This window comes from Muntiacus reevesi, chromosome 2 (assembly GCF_963930625.1).
Source record: "Muntiacus reevesi chromosome 2, mMunRee1.1, whole genome shotgun sequence".
Lineage (NCBI taxonomy): Eukaryota > Metazoa > Chordata > Mammalia > Artiodactyla > Cervidae > Muntiacus > Muntiacus reevesi.
The window spans coordinates 262,145,300-262,161,302 of NC_089250.1; the positions used below are offsets into that span (position 1 = coordinate 262,145,300).

A 16,003-nucleotide genomic window follows, 5' to 3' on the forward strand; every position below is an offset into this window, starting at 1 on the left:
AATTTATGGTTACTGAAGAGAAAACATAAGGCAGGGAGGCGGGACAGGATAAATTAGGAGTTTGGGATTAACATACACACCCATCTATGTATTAATATAAAACAGATAATCAACAAGGACCTCTATATAGCAGGGAACTCTACTCAATATTATGTAATAACCTATATGGGCAAAGAATTTGAAAAGAATGAATATATGTATATGTTTAATTGAATCACTTCTCTGTACATCTGAAACTAACACAAGAGTATAAATCAACTATACTCCAATAAACTATTTTAATTTAAAAAAAAAAGGTACTTCTCTCTTCACTCAACCCATCCTCCACTCCTTCTCATAGGAATTCTGGCAGCTTCTCTGTTGCATATCTAGGGCCAGATCATAGCTGGAAGAAGACAGTTCCCAAGGGAGTCTGGGAAATCCCATCCAAATTTGACCCGCCTCCCCCAGCTCCCTTGCTAACTGGGAGCTGTTTCCCTTTCACCCACTTCTTGCTTTCCACCCCCTGGTGCCCTTTCCATCTCACTGCCTGCAATGACTTGAGTAAATCTTTGGGGTTCATCTGCAAACATTTTCCAGGAAGGGTAGAGGCTGGAGTTCAGGGGTGAGGTGGCCCTGGGAGGCAGGGCAGTCCCAGAGGATCAGGAGGCCAATGAAAAGAATGAGGAGCAGGATGGCAGAGAGAGCCATGGTCCATGCCTGCCTTTCATCTGACGTTCCTCTAAAAATGTAGGTGTCTCTGTTCTTTGTTATTTTGCCCGATGGGTGTGGAGGTTGTGCCAGGATCCTGCCCTGGCAGAGCTCCTGTTAACTCTCCAGAGACAAGAGAGAGCCCGAAATTTGCAGGGGTTGCAGAGGCCACAAAGTTTTATCATCTCAGCAGATCCCAAGCCAGCTCCCCACAGGTCCCTGATGGGCTAGAGTTGTCTTGGTGGGCGATGCCATTGAACAGAGAGCACATCCTCCAAGGAAGAGGAATGGTATCAGATGAAGGAACTTGTGGAGGCTGCACTTAGTGTGGTGGCCTTGCAAGGGCGACTCTCAGACATTTTATCAGTGAGTGGCATCGCAACTAAGAGATTAAGATTAGCAGGCCAGCAGAAGTGGGCGTCCTGTGCCCACTGGGGACAGGGGTTTGTCTGCACATCTGTGGAGAGTGAGGTGTAGAGGAGGAGACGGGGTCTGATGGAAGACCTAACTCCATGTGGTCTGGGCTTAGGGGTTCATTGCTTTGTTCATTCATCCAGCAGCAAATATTTTAGATACCTGTCACCTACCACACACTGCCTCAGATGCTGATGGTAGAGTATTAAACAAGACAATAGGTTTTCCCTCAAGGAACAGGCATTGAGATGAAGCAGTTCTCATCTTCTGGAATGATCTCCAGTGACCTGACAATCAATGAGTCATATATAAGCTGGCAGGGATCACCACTGGACCCAGGGATGTCAGGTTTCTGATGTTTATTTGCCACTCGGGGCATTGGAGGGGGGATGTCAGGGAATCCAAGACCCCTGTATAGAGCCACACAACTCAGGGCCATGGGCCGAGGTCCTTCATGGGAGGAGGGAGGCAGGAGAAGCAGGAAGATAAATAAGGAGGACCACTCTGTGTAACCCACAGTCTACAACATGGATGTACCTCAAAAGCATCACTCTACGTGAAAGAATCCAGACATGAAAGAACACACATTGTATGATCCGTTTATATGAAATGTGCAGAATAACAAATCCATGGAGACATCAAGCATTTGGTTTTGCCAGGGGCTGAGCACAAGGGAAAATGCGGAAGGTCTAATAAGGGTATCAGGTTTTCTTCTGGCTGATGAAAATGTTTGAAACTAGATAGTGCTGGTGATGGCCAGGATTGTGAATGAACTAAGTGCTACCTCAGTATACACTTGAGACTGGTTAGTTACAAGATATGATCTTCATCTTCATCTTCACTTTAAAATCTATCTTGGGGACATAAAGAGCTGTGTGAAGAGTTTGGGTTCAAGAGCCAGGGACCCAGAGTGTGAATCTTGCTTCTCCACTCACTAGCCAGGTCACCTCAGACCATGCTGGCCATTGCATGGCCTCTGTTTACTCATCTGTACAATGGGCATGATCATAGTACTCACTGCATAGGGCTACTGGAAGGACTCAGGTGAGCTCATGGATGCACAGATCATGGAGCCCAAGGTGTGGGGAAAGGGAGGCTGTGGTTATTTTCAAGAGGGGACTAGTCACTTGGGTAAGCTCTGGCCTCAAAAGCAGAAAGGCTGAGAGATACTGAGGCAAGTTTTCATTCTTTGCTTCATTTATTCAACCAAGTATATACATATACATATGCATGTACATATATATACATAGACATATATACACATATTTATGTATATATGTATACATCACTTGTAGAAATCTATTAATAGGTGAAAGGAGACACCTCGTTGAGTTTAAAAGAGCTGCAGAAGGACGGAAGGAAGTGAGATGCAGATGGGACTTTCCCAAGGAGGTGGCATCCATGGAGGGGAGGGATACTGGCTTACAGCACAGCCTGGTCAGAGTTAGGAAGACACAGAGAGAGTTCGGGGGCCATTCTCAGCAGAGGTGGGGACACACATGACCCTGGTATCCTTGATCGCCTTCCCTCAGCCTCTTTGGCGGGGCAGAAACTGGATCTGGTAGCTGGGGGGCACTTTGCCTACCCCACTCTCCCGGGGAGTAAGGTCAATGTCGTCAGGGGCCACAGGGGTGGCCACGGAGAAGTTCTGGAGGATGGTGGTGAAGAAGAGGAATAATTCGGTGCGGGCGATGCCTTCGCCGAGACAGATGCGCTTCCCTGTGGGGACAGAAAAAAGGTTCACAATGTGGACACAAGGCACAGAATTTTGGATCACGGTGTGCACCGGGAGTGGATGCATACACTTTGCCTCTTCACTAACCAAAGCCAAACTGTGTCTCTTTGTGACTTGTCTGATGCATTATCTTCAAACTCTGATAAAATGTTTGGCTCATAGTGGTGGTCAACAGATTTAATACCTGTGTGTAGAGAGGTATAATTGTCCCCCTTACAGGGTTGTGCCTTTGGGATGTGATCTTGGTTCTCAAGCCCCCTCTAGGATTGGTGTGAAGATGAGATGAGTTAATACAGGTAAAGCAACTGGCACAGATAAACTGGTCAATGAACAAAGACCTGTCTTTGATTGTCCTCAAGAGGTCATGGCACCTGCACTCTGGAATGCGGGCCCAGCTTACCTATGGAGAAGGGCATAAAAGCGTCATTTTTCTTCACCGCCCCACTGGCATCCAGAAAGTGGTTGGGGTTGAAGTCATCTGGTTTCTCAAAGTAATGCGAGTCGTGGAGAGCAGAGCTCAGGATGGGATAGACTTCTGTGCCCTGAGGGAGGGTTACAAGATTGAAAGATATCTCCATTTCCTCCCCCAACCCACTCCTACACATCATGAGCCAAGAGTGAGTGATAAAACCAAAAAGAGGTCAAGGTTGGGAGATGAAAGGGAACCCAGGAGAACCACATGAGGGAGATATGGCAGCCCAGTGAGGTGCTGTACCTTGGGGAGGATGTACCCTCGGAAATGAGTGTCTTTAGTGACCATGTGGGGCACGCCAATGGGGATGAGGTCCGAAAATCTCTGAATCTCAAGGATGACTGCGTCCGTGTATGGCATTTGGGCTCTGTCATCCAGGGCTGGAGGGCGATGTGAGCCAATCACCTGGTCGATCTCCTTGTGGATTTTCTCTGCACAGAAGCATGGGACGAGTGAACCTCATAATAGAGACATTTCACCAGGAACACTGCTTTCTATGTTGGAACACAGTTCAATGTTCTGTGAACATTGGTCCATTCATTTCCAGGCCAATAAGCCTGGAAAACCCATAGGAAATGGGTAGATCATTGACACCCCTCTGAGTAACCAGCTTGGGGTGGGAGGAGAAATGGGAAAACTACAAGAATTTTCACTCTTTAATATCTAACGAACATTATGGATTCTCTCCCAACATACACATGCAAACACACACACACATGTGAACCCCAGTTTTGCTCAGAATTTCAGACTAAGAACTCAAGGCTATGAACCTATCAAAGTTCCTCCTCTAAGATGAGCAGAAAATGAACTAATATTTATCGTGTGTATATTATAGATCAGGCATTGTGCGAGGTCCTCAGGAATAGAATAGTAAAACACATCAGTGGATTAACCCATGAACAACTGGAGAAATAAATGAGCACATCAATCATTTGATCAATTAGTGGATCAATTCATGAGCGGCTGCTGCTGCTGTTGCTGCTAAGTCGCTTCAGTCGTGTCCGACTCTGTGCGACCTCATAGATGACAGCCCACCAGGCTCCTCTGTCCCTGGGATTCTCCAGGCTAGAATACTGGAGTGGGTTGCCATTTCCTTCTCCAATGAATGCATGCATGCTAAGTCACTTCAGTCGTGTCTGACTCTGTGCGACCCCACAGATGACAGCCCACCAGGCTCCGCTGTCCGCAGGATTCTCCAGGCAAGAATACTGCAGTGGGTTGCCATTTCCTTCTCCAATTCATGAATGGAAAGACTGGTAAATGGAAGAATGCTAATGAATGGATGTATTCTTAAATTATCAAAGAGTAATTTATTACTAAATGATCCATAGACAAATATAAATGAACTTGATGAACCAATAACTCATATGAATGGTTGGATGGCTAAATTTATGGAAGAACTTGTGAGCGAATACATTAAAGGAACAGGTAAACAGAGGAATAAATGGGTGGTTGGGTGGATTGAATGATAGATATATAAATCAAGGGTGAATAAATGAGTGTATTATTAAATAAATAAATGAAAAGAGAGATGGATGAAGGATGAAGTGAAAAACGAGCAGTGGAAGGATTAAAGTATATAACCTAGTTTTAGAAAAACAGATGGATGCATGAATAAATGAAGAAACAGATGAATCAGTGAAAAACACTACATTCAATGAACTACTGTTTCGAACGATCAATAGATGAATCAGTTTGTCCAAATAAAGCATGGATGTATATATCCTAGATGAATCAGAGATGAAAGAATCTGAGTGCACAGGTTAATTGATGAGTTGAAAGGACAGATGGATAAATGAGTGGGTCGATATTTAAGTGATAGAAGAAACAGTGGGAAAACAGATTGACAGATTTTGTTTTTGTGGCCATGCTGCACTACTTACCGTATCTTAGTTTCCTGACCAAGGATTGAACCCAGGGCCATGGTAGTGAAAGTACTGAGTCCTAACCACTGGACCTCCTGGGAACTCCGCAGATTGACAGATTCTTCATTCATCCATCCACCAACAGGCCTGGTTTATTTGAGTAGATCATTCAAAACCTGCACTGCTCAGAGGACTTCCCTGGTGGTCCAGTGGTTAAGGCTGCTCACTGCCACAGCATGGGGTGCAAAGCCATGCCTGATCAGGGGCCAAGTGAAACAGAAAAACAAAAACAACCTAAGGCTCCTGGTGTAAGAGGGGAAAACTGCCTCTCGCCTTCACCAAAGACCTCTAGCCCCATTTCTGGACCTGCAGAGGGGTCAGAAGCCCCTCCCAGTGTCCGTCCCCAGCCTGCCCACCTGCAATGTGCGGGTACTTGAGCATGAGCAGGAACCCGTAACGGAGCGTGGTGCTGGTTGTCTCCGTGCCAGCAAAGAAGAGCGACAGAACAGACATGATGAGGTTCCGATGATCGAACTGGCTTTGGGGGTCGGACTTATCCTGAATCCAGACGGGTGGGGTTCACATCAGGGGAGGCCGGGGGCCTGCTGCCCACACCTCTTCTCTCCGGGTCCCTCCACCTGTTTCTGGTCCTTTCCCCTTTCCTCTATGCTCTGTGTGTCCCACGGTCTCTCTATCTCGGTCTCAATCTCCCTTTGCTCTGTCTTGCTCTGTTTCAATCATCTTTCATCTCTTTGGTGTGTTTGTCCCCCTTCCTCTCCCAGTCTCTCTGCCTCTGTGACTCTTTTCACCAGCTGCTGCATTTCCCCCCTTGTCCTGTATTTCCCATACCTCTGTCTCCTCCCTGCAAATCCCCCCTCTTTCCTCTCTCCCTCTTCTCCCTTCCAAATCTCCCTTCCTCCCCTCCCTTCCACCCACTGCTCTAGTCCTTTCCCCTCCCTTTTCACTCTACATCTTTTGGTCTCCTCCCTTCCACCCCATTGCCTCTTCCAAATCCTACTTTTTCCATGCGGAGCAGGTAGCAGTCAATGAAATCCCGGGGGGCATTGGGGTCGAGGGTATCACGGTGCTTCTCCACACTGCGGCCAATGAAGACGTTGATTTCCTGCAGGTTTTTGTAGATTTGCCTGTGTGAGCCAGGAAAGTACTTCAGGAAGCTGGGGTAGAGCTCGAACAGCTGCAGGAGAGAAGGGACTGTGAGGCCCTTGCAGGGTTGAGCTAGCGGGTCACAGGGAGGGACAGTCCTTCTGCCCAGTACCCTCACAGGGGATCTCTGTTCTCCTGTCACTCTCTCCATCTCTCTGCCTCTCTGGAGTGTCTTGGTCTCCCTGTCTCTGTCTCTCTCTCCATCTCTCTGTCTCTGTCTCCCTCTGTCTCTCTCTCCATCTCTCTGTCTCTGTCTCCCTCTGTCTCTCTCTCCACCTCTCAGGCTCTGTCTCCCTTCGGCTCTCACTCTGTATCTGAGCCTCTCACTCACTGCTTCTGTGTGTCTTTTGTGTAAGAGATCACATTTTCTCTTTCTGCATCTTTGCCCCTCTTCTTGTGTCTTCTTGTTAGTCTCTGGCCCACCCGTCTCTCTCTTCTTCCACCTCTCCTCATCTCCATGGGTCTCCTGCTGGTCTACACTCTGCCCTGTCCCTGCCTATCCCAGCCAGATTCTCTCTTCTACTCAAACCTCTCTCTGCCTCTTTCCTCCTGTTGCATCATCCTTGCTGTGTGAGGCGTTGATAACACGATGCCTACAAAAAATGAATCTGCTGACTGTCTGGGAGCATATGTCTATTTCTTTGCCTAATGAGAAATATAACTTCTAACTTGTTGCCAACAACTGCAAAAAATGCAGCATAGTATAAACTATGATGTGGAATTCCTCCTTCACATGTCCTTCAAGAGATAACATGGTTAACTGTTTGGCAGAACTCCTTCCAGACTTTTCCCCTCTCTGTGGTTCTCTGTGAGAGAAGAAAATTGAAACCCCTTGTTGGACTTGTGCAAGTACTCATCTGAACCACTTTCCAGATTTTCCAGGCCTGACTCTCCACTAGGAGGTCATGGGAATTTGGATTTGTGATATTCATTCCTGTGACTCTGACCTGCACTCTCGGTTGAGAGCAACAGCCAGGCAGACCTTCCTGAAGTTTCACTTTTCAACTGAACATACAATAGGGGTGGGGCTTCCCTGGTGGCTCTGAAGGTAAAGAATCTGTCTGCAATGCCAGGGGTCCAGAAGATCTCCTGGAGGAGGAAACGGCAACCCCTTCCAGCATTTGTGCCTGGAGAACTGCATGGACAGAGGAGGAGCCTGGCTGGCTACAATCCCTGCGATCACAAAGAGTCAGACACAACTGAGGGACCAACACTTTCACTTTTTGCAATAGGGGTATTTCTAGGTTAATTGAGAAAGACACACTTTATCTTTTTGTTTGAAGAGAGGAGCAGGTTCATGTGTGTGTCTTTGATTCCTCTTTCTGTTTCTCCCTCCTCCATCACTCCCCTTTCTTCCTCTTTCTCTCTCAGTCCTTGTCTCACCATCTCTCCCTTCCCCCAGGCCTCTGTGTCCCTGTCTCTCTCTCTCTCTCTCTCTGTTGTCTTTGTCCCTCTTCTGGCTGGAAGCTGCATTTCTGGTTCCCAAAAGCAAATCACCCCTCTCCCATGCCTGGATGTCACCCGAGCTCTGCCCTCCCAGACCTGGCTGGACAGAGAGCTGATGAGCAGGAACGATTGGAAGAACAAGTCCAGCAGCCTCAGGAACTCAGGATCTCTGTAGTCAAAGCGTTTTCCAAAGACAATGGAGCAGATGATGTTGGCGGTGATGGAGTGGAAGTAGAAGACGGGATCCTGGAGGGCTCCTAGTGGGAAAGGGGTGGGTCGCAGGACAAAGACTCTAGTGCCAGGTGAGCTGTCTCTGTGTGACTCTCCTCTATCACTCAGTCACAAAAAAAAAAAAAAAAAAGCCTCATCACAGCCAACTAGCTAGCCTGGAAGTTGTGCAGGCCCTATTCTAAGCACTTCACATATTATTTTATTAAATTCTCATCTCAGTCCTGTGAAGAAGGTGTGGACCACATGTTCAATCAATTGCAGGTGCCATTGACAAAGCTCTGTTCTCCTGGTCCCTTACCTGTCCGCTCCCCCCCCCCCCATCTTTTTCATCCACCCCTAGAGCTCTCTGGTCCTCTGGGAACTGCTCTGCGCTTGATTGTTTGTCTGGATGTGCCAAGCTCACCCCAGGCAGAGGGAGGGCGGCTGTGCACCCAGGAGAGTGTCAGGTCAGTGCGGCCTCTCCCTGGGTCTCTCCTGTCCACTGTCTCTTTTTCCGTTGCACAACCTTTCCTGAGCCTGCCTGTCTCTCTCCAATCTTCATGCCTCAGTTTCTCCCTGCCATTGTTCCTTCCTGCCTCTCTGAGTCTCTTCTCGTTTTGCCTCGATCCCTCCATCTCTGTCTCTTTCTTCCTCTCTGTGTCTCCATCTGAATCACTCTGTCTCCTCTTGTCTTATTCTGAGTTCTTCCATCCTTATACCTCTATAGCTGCCCGTGGCTATGCCTCTTCCTCCCAGCCTCTCCATTTATGTCTCAAAATCTCTTAAGAAAGCATCTTGTCACCTCTCTGTCTCAGACAAGACATTTCTGAGGAATCCTGAAGCCCCCAGAAGTGCCCACCTGACTTTCTAAGAGCAGAAAACCCCGACTGCCCCCCTTGCTCACTGCCAGTTGTTCATCCAAAGAAAGGAAAACACAGTTTGTTCATTTTTTTGAAATTCTGTTTTCTCTTTTTTTCTCTTTACTTTCTTTTTATTATAATCACATTTTGGCCCTTGACAGATACAGTCAAATCACGAACTGTTTCCCTTGAACACAGGCAACGTTTGCCTGAGTCGTCTTTGAGCTCCTCTTGACACTCCACTGCTATATCGCTCCTGCCCCTCGCATTTCTCACCTACCCTCCTCTGCCCCATCTCTTTGCCCCTCTCTTGGTCCCTGCTCCTCTGCTGGCCTCTCAAGTTCTGTCTCCTCTTTGTCTCGACATCTCTCTCTCTCTGCCCACCTGTACCCTCTGTCTTTGGGCTACTGTGATCACACAGCTTACCCGTGTTCCTCTCCTGCCCACACCCGCCCCAGGGCTCACCCTGGGATTTCCGCAGCTCCTCCACCAAACACTGAGCCTCCTCCTGAATCCGCTCCTCCACGCTCCGCTTTCCCATCCCGAAGTCCCTCATGGTGGCCAGAGAGAACCGCCGAAGGGCCTTCCAACGTTCCCCGTTGGCAAAGACAACACCTAGGGTTTAGGAGAGGCTTGGGTGGCAGAGGAATGTTCAAGGAGTCTCCGGGTCCCGCTCCACCCCTTATCTTCCCTTCTCAGACTCACCCTCCCCCATCCCCATCCTCATCCCCTGTGTCCCCTCCCGGTGGCCCTGAGGCCCTTACCGTATCCCTGGAAAACTGGGTCAACAACGGCGATCTTCGCTCGCCCAGAGAAGGCCTCGGCCTGGTCCACCAGGGCCTCCCGAATGGCCTCTGTCCCCCATATGATGACCACTGGCCTTGGTCCCAGGTACACCGTGAAGACATCCCCATATTTCTGTTGGAACTGCCAAGCACACCCACAGCCAGGGCTGCTGTTAGTCAGCATGCACCGCTGTCCCCATCTCCATTTTTAAACCAGGAAAACACTTGTGTGTGTGTGTTAGTCGCTCAGTTGTGTCTGACTCTTTGCGACCCCATAGATTGTAGCCCGCCGGACTTCTCGTTCCATGGAAGTCTCCAGGCAAGGATACTGGAGTGGGTTGCCATCCCCTTCTCCAGGGGATCTTCCCAAATGAGGATTTAAACCTGGGTCTCCTGTATTACAAGCAAACTCTTTACCATCCAAGCCACCAGGGAAGCCCTAAAACACTTACATATAGATTGGTAATCAAACACTTACATATAGATTGATAACTACCCACTGACAGAAAACCTTACACCCCAGCCTGCCGTTTTGTTTCCCAGAACCCAGCAACAAAAAGATTAACCCGTGACCCAGCCCAGTCCACACTGGTTGGCTTGGTTGGTGTCTTAAGCAGTGTGTGTGTGTGCTAAGTCACTTCAGTCGTGTCCAACTCTTTACGATCTAATGGACCGTAGTCTGCCAGGCTCCTGTATGCATAGGATTCTCCAGGCAAGAAGACTGGTGTGGGTTGCCATCCCCTCCTCCAGGGGATCTTTCTGACCCAGGGATCAAACCAACAACTCTGACATCTTCTGCATTGGCAGGTGGGTTCTTTACCACTGTCACCACCTGGAAAGCACCCTAAGAAGCACAGATGCTTAAATATTTCTATTAAGAATTTCACCCCAGCCCAGGTGATATTAGTTGAGTCTGGTTAGATCACTGGCATCTCAATTGAAAAATCATCCTTTTTGGAACTTCCGTGGTGGTCCACTGCCTCAGACTCTGAGCTCCCAATGCAGGGGCCCATATTCAACCCCTGCTCAGGGAACTAGATCCCACATGCCGCAACTAAGCATTTGCATTGCACAGTGAAGAGCAACTAATACCTAGCACAGGAAAAATAAATAAATAAAATATATTTCTAAAAAACTATCTTGTGACCCACATTCAACCCCCACCTGCCTCCTGGCAATTTCCCCAGAGATCCAACCACCTACTTGGGAGGCATGAAGCTAAAGTGATAGCCTTCTGGGGGTTATCATGAAATTTGAAAAATCATAAAATCAAGTTTTGCCACTGGGGCAACAGCTCAACAGTATTTATTGAAGTTGGAGGCATCAATACAAAGTAACTCAGCCACTTCATTCCCAGAAATACACTCCACTAAAATGCATACATGTGCTCAGCAAAATAAAAAGCAAGGAGATTCATAGATGCATTATAATAAAATACTCTGCAACATAGGGAATAAACAACTAGTGATGAATTCATAATGTGGGCTAATATGCAGCCATGGTAAAAAAACAAACCACTGCTACATCCAAAAATAAGAATAAAACTCACAGATGTAATGTTGAGTGAAAGCAACCAGATCCAGAAGAGCTCATAAGTCATAATTCTATTTATATGAAATTCAGAAACAGATAACAGGAACATATGGTGTGATAATAATAGGAGGTGATGACTGGAAGGGGGACTTAAGGAGGTTTCTGGGCATGAGCCAAGTTGTTACATATCTGTATGTCAACTCCATTAGTATGTTCCTTTGAAAAAATTCACTGAACTGAGCACTTAGGATTTGTGTACTTTACCCTAAAGGTTAAACTTCAATTACATGTTGACTTACAGAAGAAGAAAGACAAACACCATATGATATCACTTATACGTGGAATCTAAAGTATGATACATCAGGGAACGAAGATTCTGCATGCTGCACAACGTGGCCAAAGAAATAATAATTAAATTAAGGTAACACAGTGTAAAAAAATTAATTTAAAAAGTGACACAAATGAAACAAATATGATACAAATTAACATACCTAAGAAACAGAAACAGAATCGCGGACATAGAGAAGAGACAGGTTGTTGTCAACGGGAAGACATGGGGATGGAGTGGGAGACTGGGCATAGCAGATGTAAGCTTTTAGACATGGAAAGGATAGACAATGAAGTCCTATTGTGTAGCACAGGAAACTACATTCAATATCCTGAGATAAACCATGATGGAAAAGAAGATTTTTTAAAAAGAATGCATATATATGTACAACGGAATCACTTTTCTGTACAGCAAAAATCAGCAAAACTTGGTAAATCAACGATACCGCAATTTCAAAACTTGATTAAAAAGTGGACTTAAAATTATAAGAAGGTTAAGTTTATTGAAAACTCTCTCACCGTGATCTCTGCAAACCCTCTTTGCTGGTCTCCTTACTGCCTTTCCTGTGCTACACACAATACTTTCACTACACACCCCACCCTATCTTGAAACCAGAGCTACCTCATTAAAATGTACATTAATTAATATACCTAACCTGTTTCAAACCATCCAGCACTCCGACTACCCTGAGGCTGAGACCTGAAGTTTCCCCATGGTGGACAGAGCCCTACACGATGTTGCCCCATCACCCCTCTGACATCTGCACCCACTCACACAGACCCTGCGATCACACAGCTCCAGGCTCCCTGTGGTTCCCCAAACATGCTGAGCTTGCTCCTGCTTCTGAGTTCTGCCACTGACACCTGTTGCTCATTGATGCCATCCACAGGCATCTTTCAGGGTGTCTGATCAGCAACAAGGTAAGATGGAACCTTTCCTTCACGACTCATTCTAAAGTAGCTTCCAGTAGCTCCTGTCACTTTTGTAAACAATTATTTATTTTTAATTAGAGGATAATGACTTTACAGCATTATGTTGGTTTCTGCCATATGTCAACATGAATCAGTCGTAGGTATACCTACGTCCCCTCCCTCTTGAACCTCCCTCCCACCTCCCACCCCATCCCACTGCTCCAGATTGTCACAGAACACTGGTTTCTGGCTCCCACCACTCTTGAAAATATCACCTTGTTTGATTTTAATCATAGGTCTTACCAACCTAATGTTTCCTCCTCTGTTTGTGTACCCTGTCTAATGCCACATCATAATGCCTAGAATGTTTCCTGGCACACAGAAGGTGCCCAGTATGTTACCATTGAATGAATGAATAGATCGAGTAACTTCTTTTAATGAGCACTTACTGTATACCAAGCTCTAGACACTATCTAGTACTCCCAAGTCTCTTATGAGGCAGGCATTCTTATCATCACGACCTCATCTTGCTGAAGAGAAGCTAAGATTCAATGAGTAAGAGTTGAATCTGGAACACAAACCCTCATCCATCTGACTCCAGAATGATTTGAAAGTAAATCATGACACCTACTAACCTATGACCTCTCTTTCCCTCCCTCTCTCTATCTCTCTCAACCTCTCTCTATCTCTCCAAAGACACAATGAGAATGGAGGATCATGGGGAATTCCCTGGTGGTCCAGTGGTTGGAATTCCAAGCCCCCAGGGTAGGGGGCACAAGTTCAATCCCTGGTTGCGGAATTAAGATCCCACATGCCCCGTGGCACGACAGGAAAAAAAGAGGATCACAGACACACAGAGGATCCTTGCAAGAGCTATAGAAGAGATTTAGGGGGTCTGTAACTAGCAAAAAGTTATGCCAAATGCATGTGAATATTTACAGATGAGGGTATCCACTGTGCCTTAAACTCCCAAAGGATTTAGTGATCCCCAAGTTGTCAGGAGACCCAGGAGAAGGTGTTGTGATCCCTGGGTTGGGAAGATCCCCTGGAGTAGAACATGGCAACCCACACCAGTATTCTTGCCTGGAGAATGTCATGGACAGAGCAGCCTCCCAGGCTACAGTCCATGGGGTCACAAAGAGTCGGACATAACTCAGTGTGCATGTGATAACAACAAATAAAATAACAAATTATTAGGCAGCTTCCATCTATGAAGGAGATGAAAAGGCCTCCATGCTGGACTCGCACATCCCATCTCTGAAGTCCCAGGGTGTAACTACGGCCCAGTGCCTTCCCCGGGCTGACCTCACTCTCTATTTCTCTAAGGTGAGGATGACTCCTCTTCTAGCCCACAAGGTGTTGTAACCAAGGCCTAATGAATTCACTACACAATACAGATAAATCTTAGCCACTTAATTCTGAGTGAAGAAACTAAGTCCAGGTATTTCCACCAAAGTCCATAGTGTCCACCCTTGTGATGAAAACTAAATAATACGCACTCAGGGCCTCCACATCTGTGACAAAACACTCTCCCTTAAAATCAAGGGTGGTCCAGGGGTTAAAAACCCACTTTCCTATGCAGGGGACACAGGTTTGAACCCTGGTCGGGGAACTAAGATCCCACATGCCACAAAAAACTTAACCAGACTGCCACAACTAGAGAGCTCTCGAGTCACAACTACTGAGCCTGCGCGCTCTAGAGCCCATGCCCTACAAGTGAAGCTGGCACATCACAACTAGAGGAAGTTCACACAACACAGCAAAGGACCAGCAGAGCTCAAAAAAATAAAACCACACAAGACAGATCACAAGCCCGAGACTCGGGATCGTGGTCCCTGCAGGGGCTGGGGGGAGGGGACAGAGCCCTGGGGCTGCTGGGGTTACTGTCGAGTGTTCCCTGAGCCTGACCTGCTGGGCAGCGGGCTCGCGGGTGCAGATGACATGGTGCGTGTGCTCGGTTGCTCAGTCATGTCTGACACCTTGCAGCCCCATGGACTGTAGCCCCCCAGCCTCCTCTGTTCATGGAATTTTCCAGGCAAGACTACTGGAGTGGGTTGCCATTTCCTACTCCAAGGGATATTCCCGACCAAGGATTCGAACCCACTGACAGGCAGATTCTTTATCATTGCACCACCTGGGAAGCACATGGATTCCATTATTGATGCATAAAGAGATCATCCATCATGAAATCATGAGCCGTGATACAGGGCCTAGTAAACACTCCAGGGTCAGCTACTCATTGCACATTAATGTTAACCATTGGTAAGAACTTTGGACCTGGTCTCCTCTGTTCCACCCTCCTCCTCCCTTTTGTCTGGCACTGGCTGGGGTCAATCTTTCACAGCTTTTGTTGGCCTTTCCTTCTCTTGCCCTGCGGCAGGCAGGGACTCGGGAGAGGGGGACAGAGGAGCAGGGATTTCTATACCCCCGGCTCACACCCAGATACCACTTCTCGCCCACCCGCCCTCTCCAGGGACACTGCCCACACACTTCCAACTGAGCAAGGGACGCCCCTGACTGCCTGACTGCCATCCACCACACTTCAGCTCCACATCCCTTCCTCCCGGAACTTCCCACAGCCCACACTTGAGCCTGGAAGGATGCCTCACATTTCCTGATGAATGGTCCCCGAGGACGGAGGCAAGGAGCCACCCTCAGACCCTGCACATCTGAGTCTCACCCTCAGGAAGGATTTGAGCAGGCCTTTTCTGTCCATCTGCAGAAGGTTCCCCAGGAAGGGCAGGGGACGGGGGCCAGGTGGGAGGCGGCCATGGGCCTTTGGGTGGCCTCTGGCCAGGAGGACCCAGAGTCCGATGAGCAGAGCAAGGAGAAGGAGCACGCTGAGCTCCATGGCCGCTGTCTGACGGTCTCCCAACCTGCTGGACTTCTGGCTGAACCTTTTATGCTAAGCCTGCCTCCACACCCAGTTATGTAACATCACCCATAACTTGGCATCCTCTGAGAGTGTGAACTCAGAACAGAAGAAGCACATACTTCCTGCTCCCACAGTCAGCTGACCTGCTCCCCTGATACCTCTACAGTCCCGCTCCCCCCAGATGCTGGCAGAGACACCTCGGTAGCCATAACAAGGAGCCCATGAGTCTGTTGACTTTTGTGGGTATGGGGAGCACCCGTTGTCTCCTGGCTTTAGCTGTGTCCGTGGGTTTGTGTTTAATACTTTTGTGCATACTTTCTTGCATGTGTGTGCTTGCGTGATTCTTACACATGAAAGAGGGCTTGTGTTTATGTGAACATGCCCATGTCTATTTCTGCACATGAGTGTGAGTGTGCTTACGCATATGTCTCTGCAAGTATGTAGATCTATGTATTTATGTGGTGTCTCACACGTGAAGTTGTGTTGTGTTTTCGTGGTGGTGGTGGTGGGATGGGTCTGTGTGTGAGTCTGTGTGTGCGTGTGTGTGTGTGTGTGTGTGTGTGTGTGTGCTCGCGCATCAGACAGTCCCTGTCACTACAGAGCTTGCAGACACTCAGCATTTATGTCTCCAGCCCCACCTCCTTTGCCCTCCCTCCTGTGAGAGTCACAGATGGGAGAGGCAGGAGAAACGAAACAATCGGGGTGAGAGACACAG

The 16,003-nt window shown here is 47.7% G+C and overlaps 1 protein-coding gene across 1 annotated transcript; it reads right to left on the reverse strand.

Moving 5' to 3' along the window:
* Window positions 1-1,736: 1,736 nt before the first annotated feature.
* LOC136158786 (cytochrome P450 2B4-like) lies at window positions 1,737-15,298 on the reverse strand. Its single transcript, XM_065920600.1, has 9 exons — window positions 15,094-15,298; window positions 9,621-9,783; window positions 9,322-9,471; window positions 7,883-8,043; window positions 6,195-6,371; window positions 5,593-5,734; window positions 3,555-3,742; window positions 3,240-3,381; window positions 1,737-2,823 (listed from the first exon to the last, which is right to left on the reverse strand). The coding sequence occupies exons 1-9, from the start codon at window positions 15,262-15,264 to the stop codon at window positions 2,633-2,635; spliced, it is 1,485 nt and encodes a 494-aa protein (XP_065776672.1). The 5' UTR covers window positions 15,265-15,298; the 3' UTR covers window positions 1,737-2,632.
* Between the last annotated feature and the right edge of the window lie 705 nt (window positions 15,299-16,003).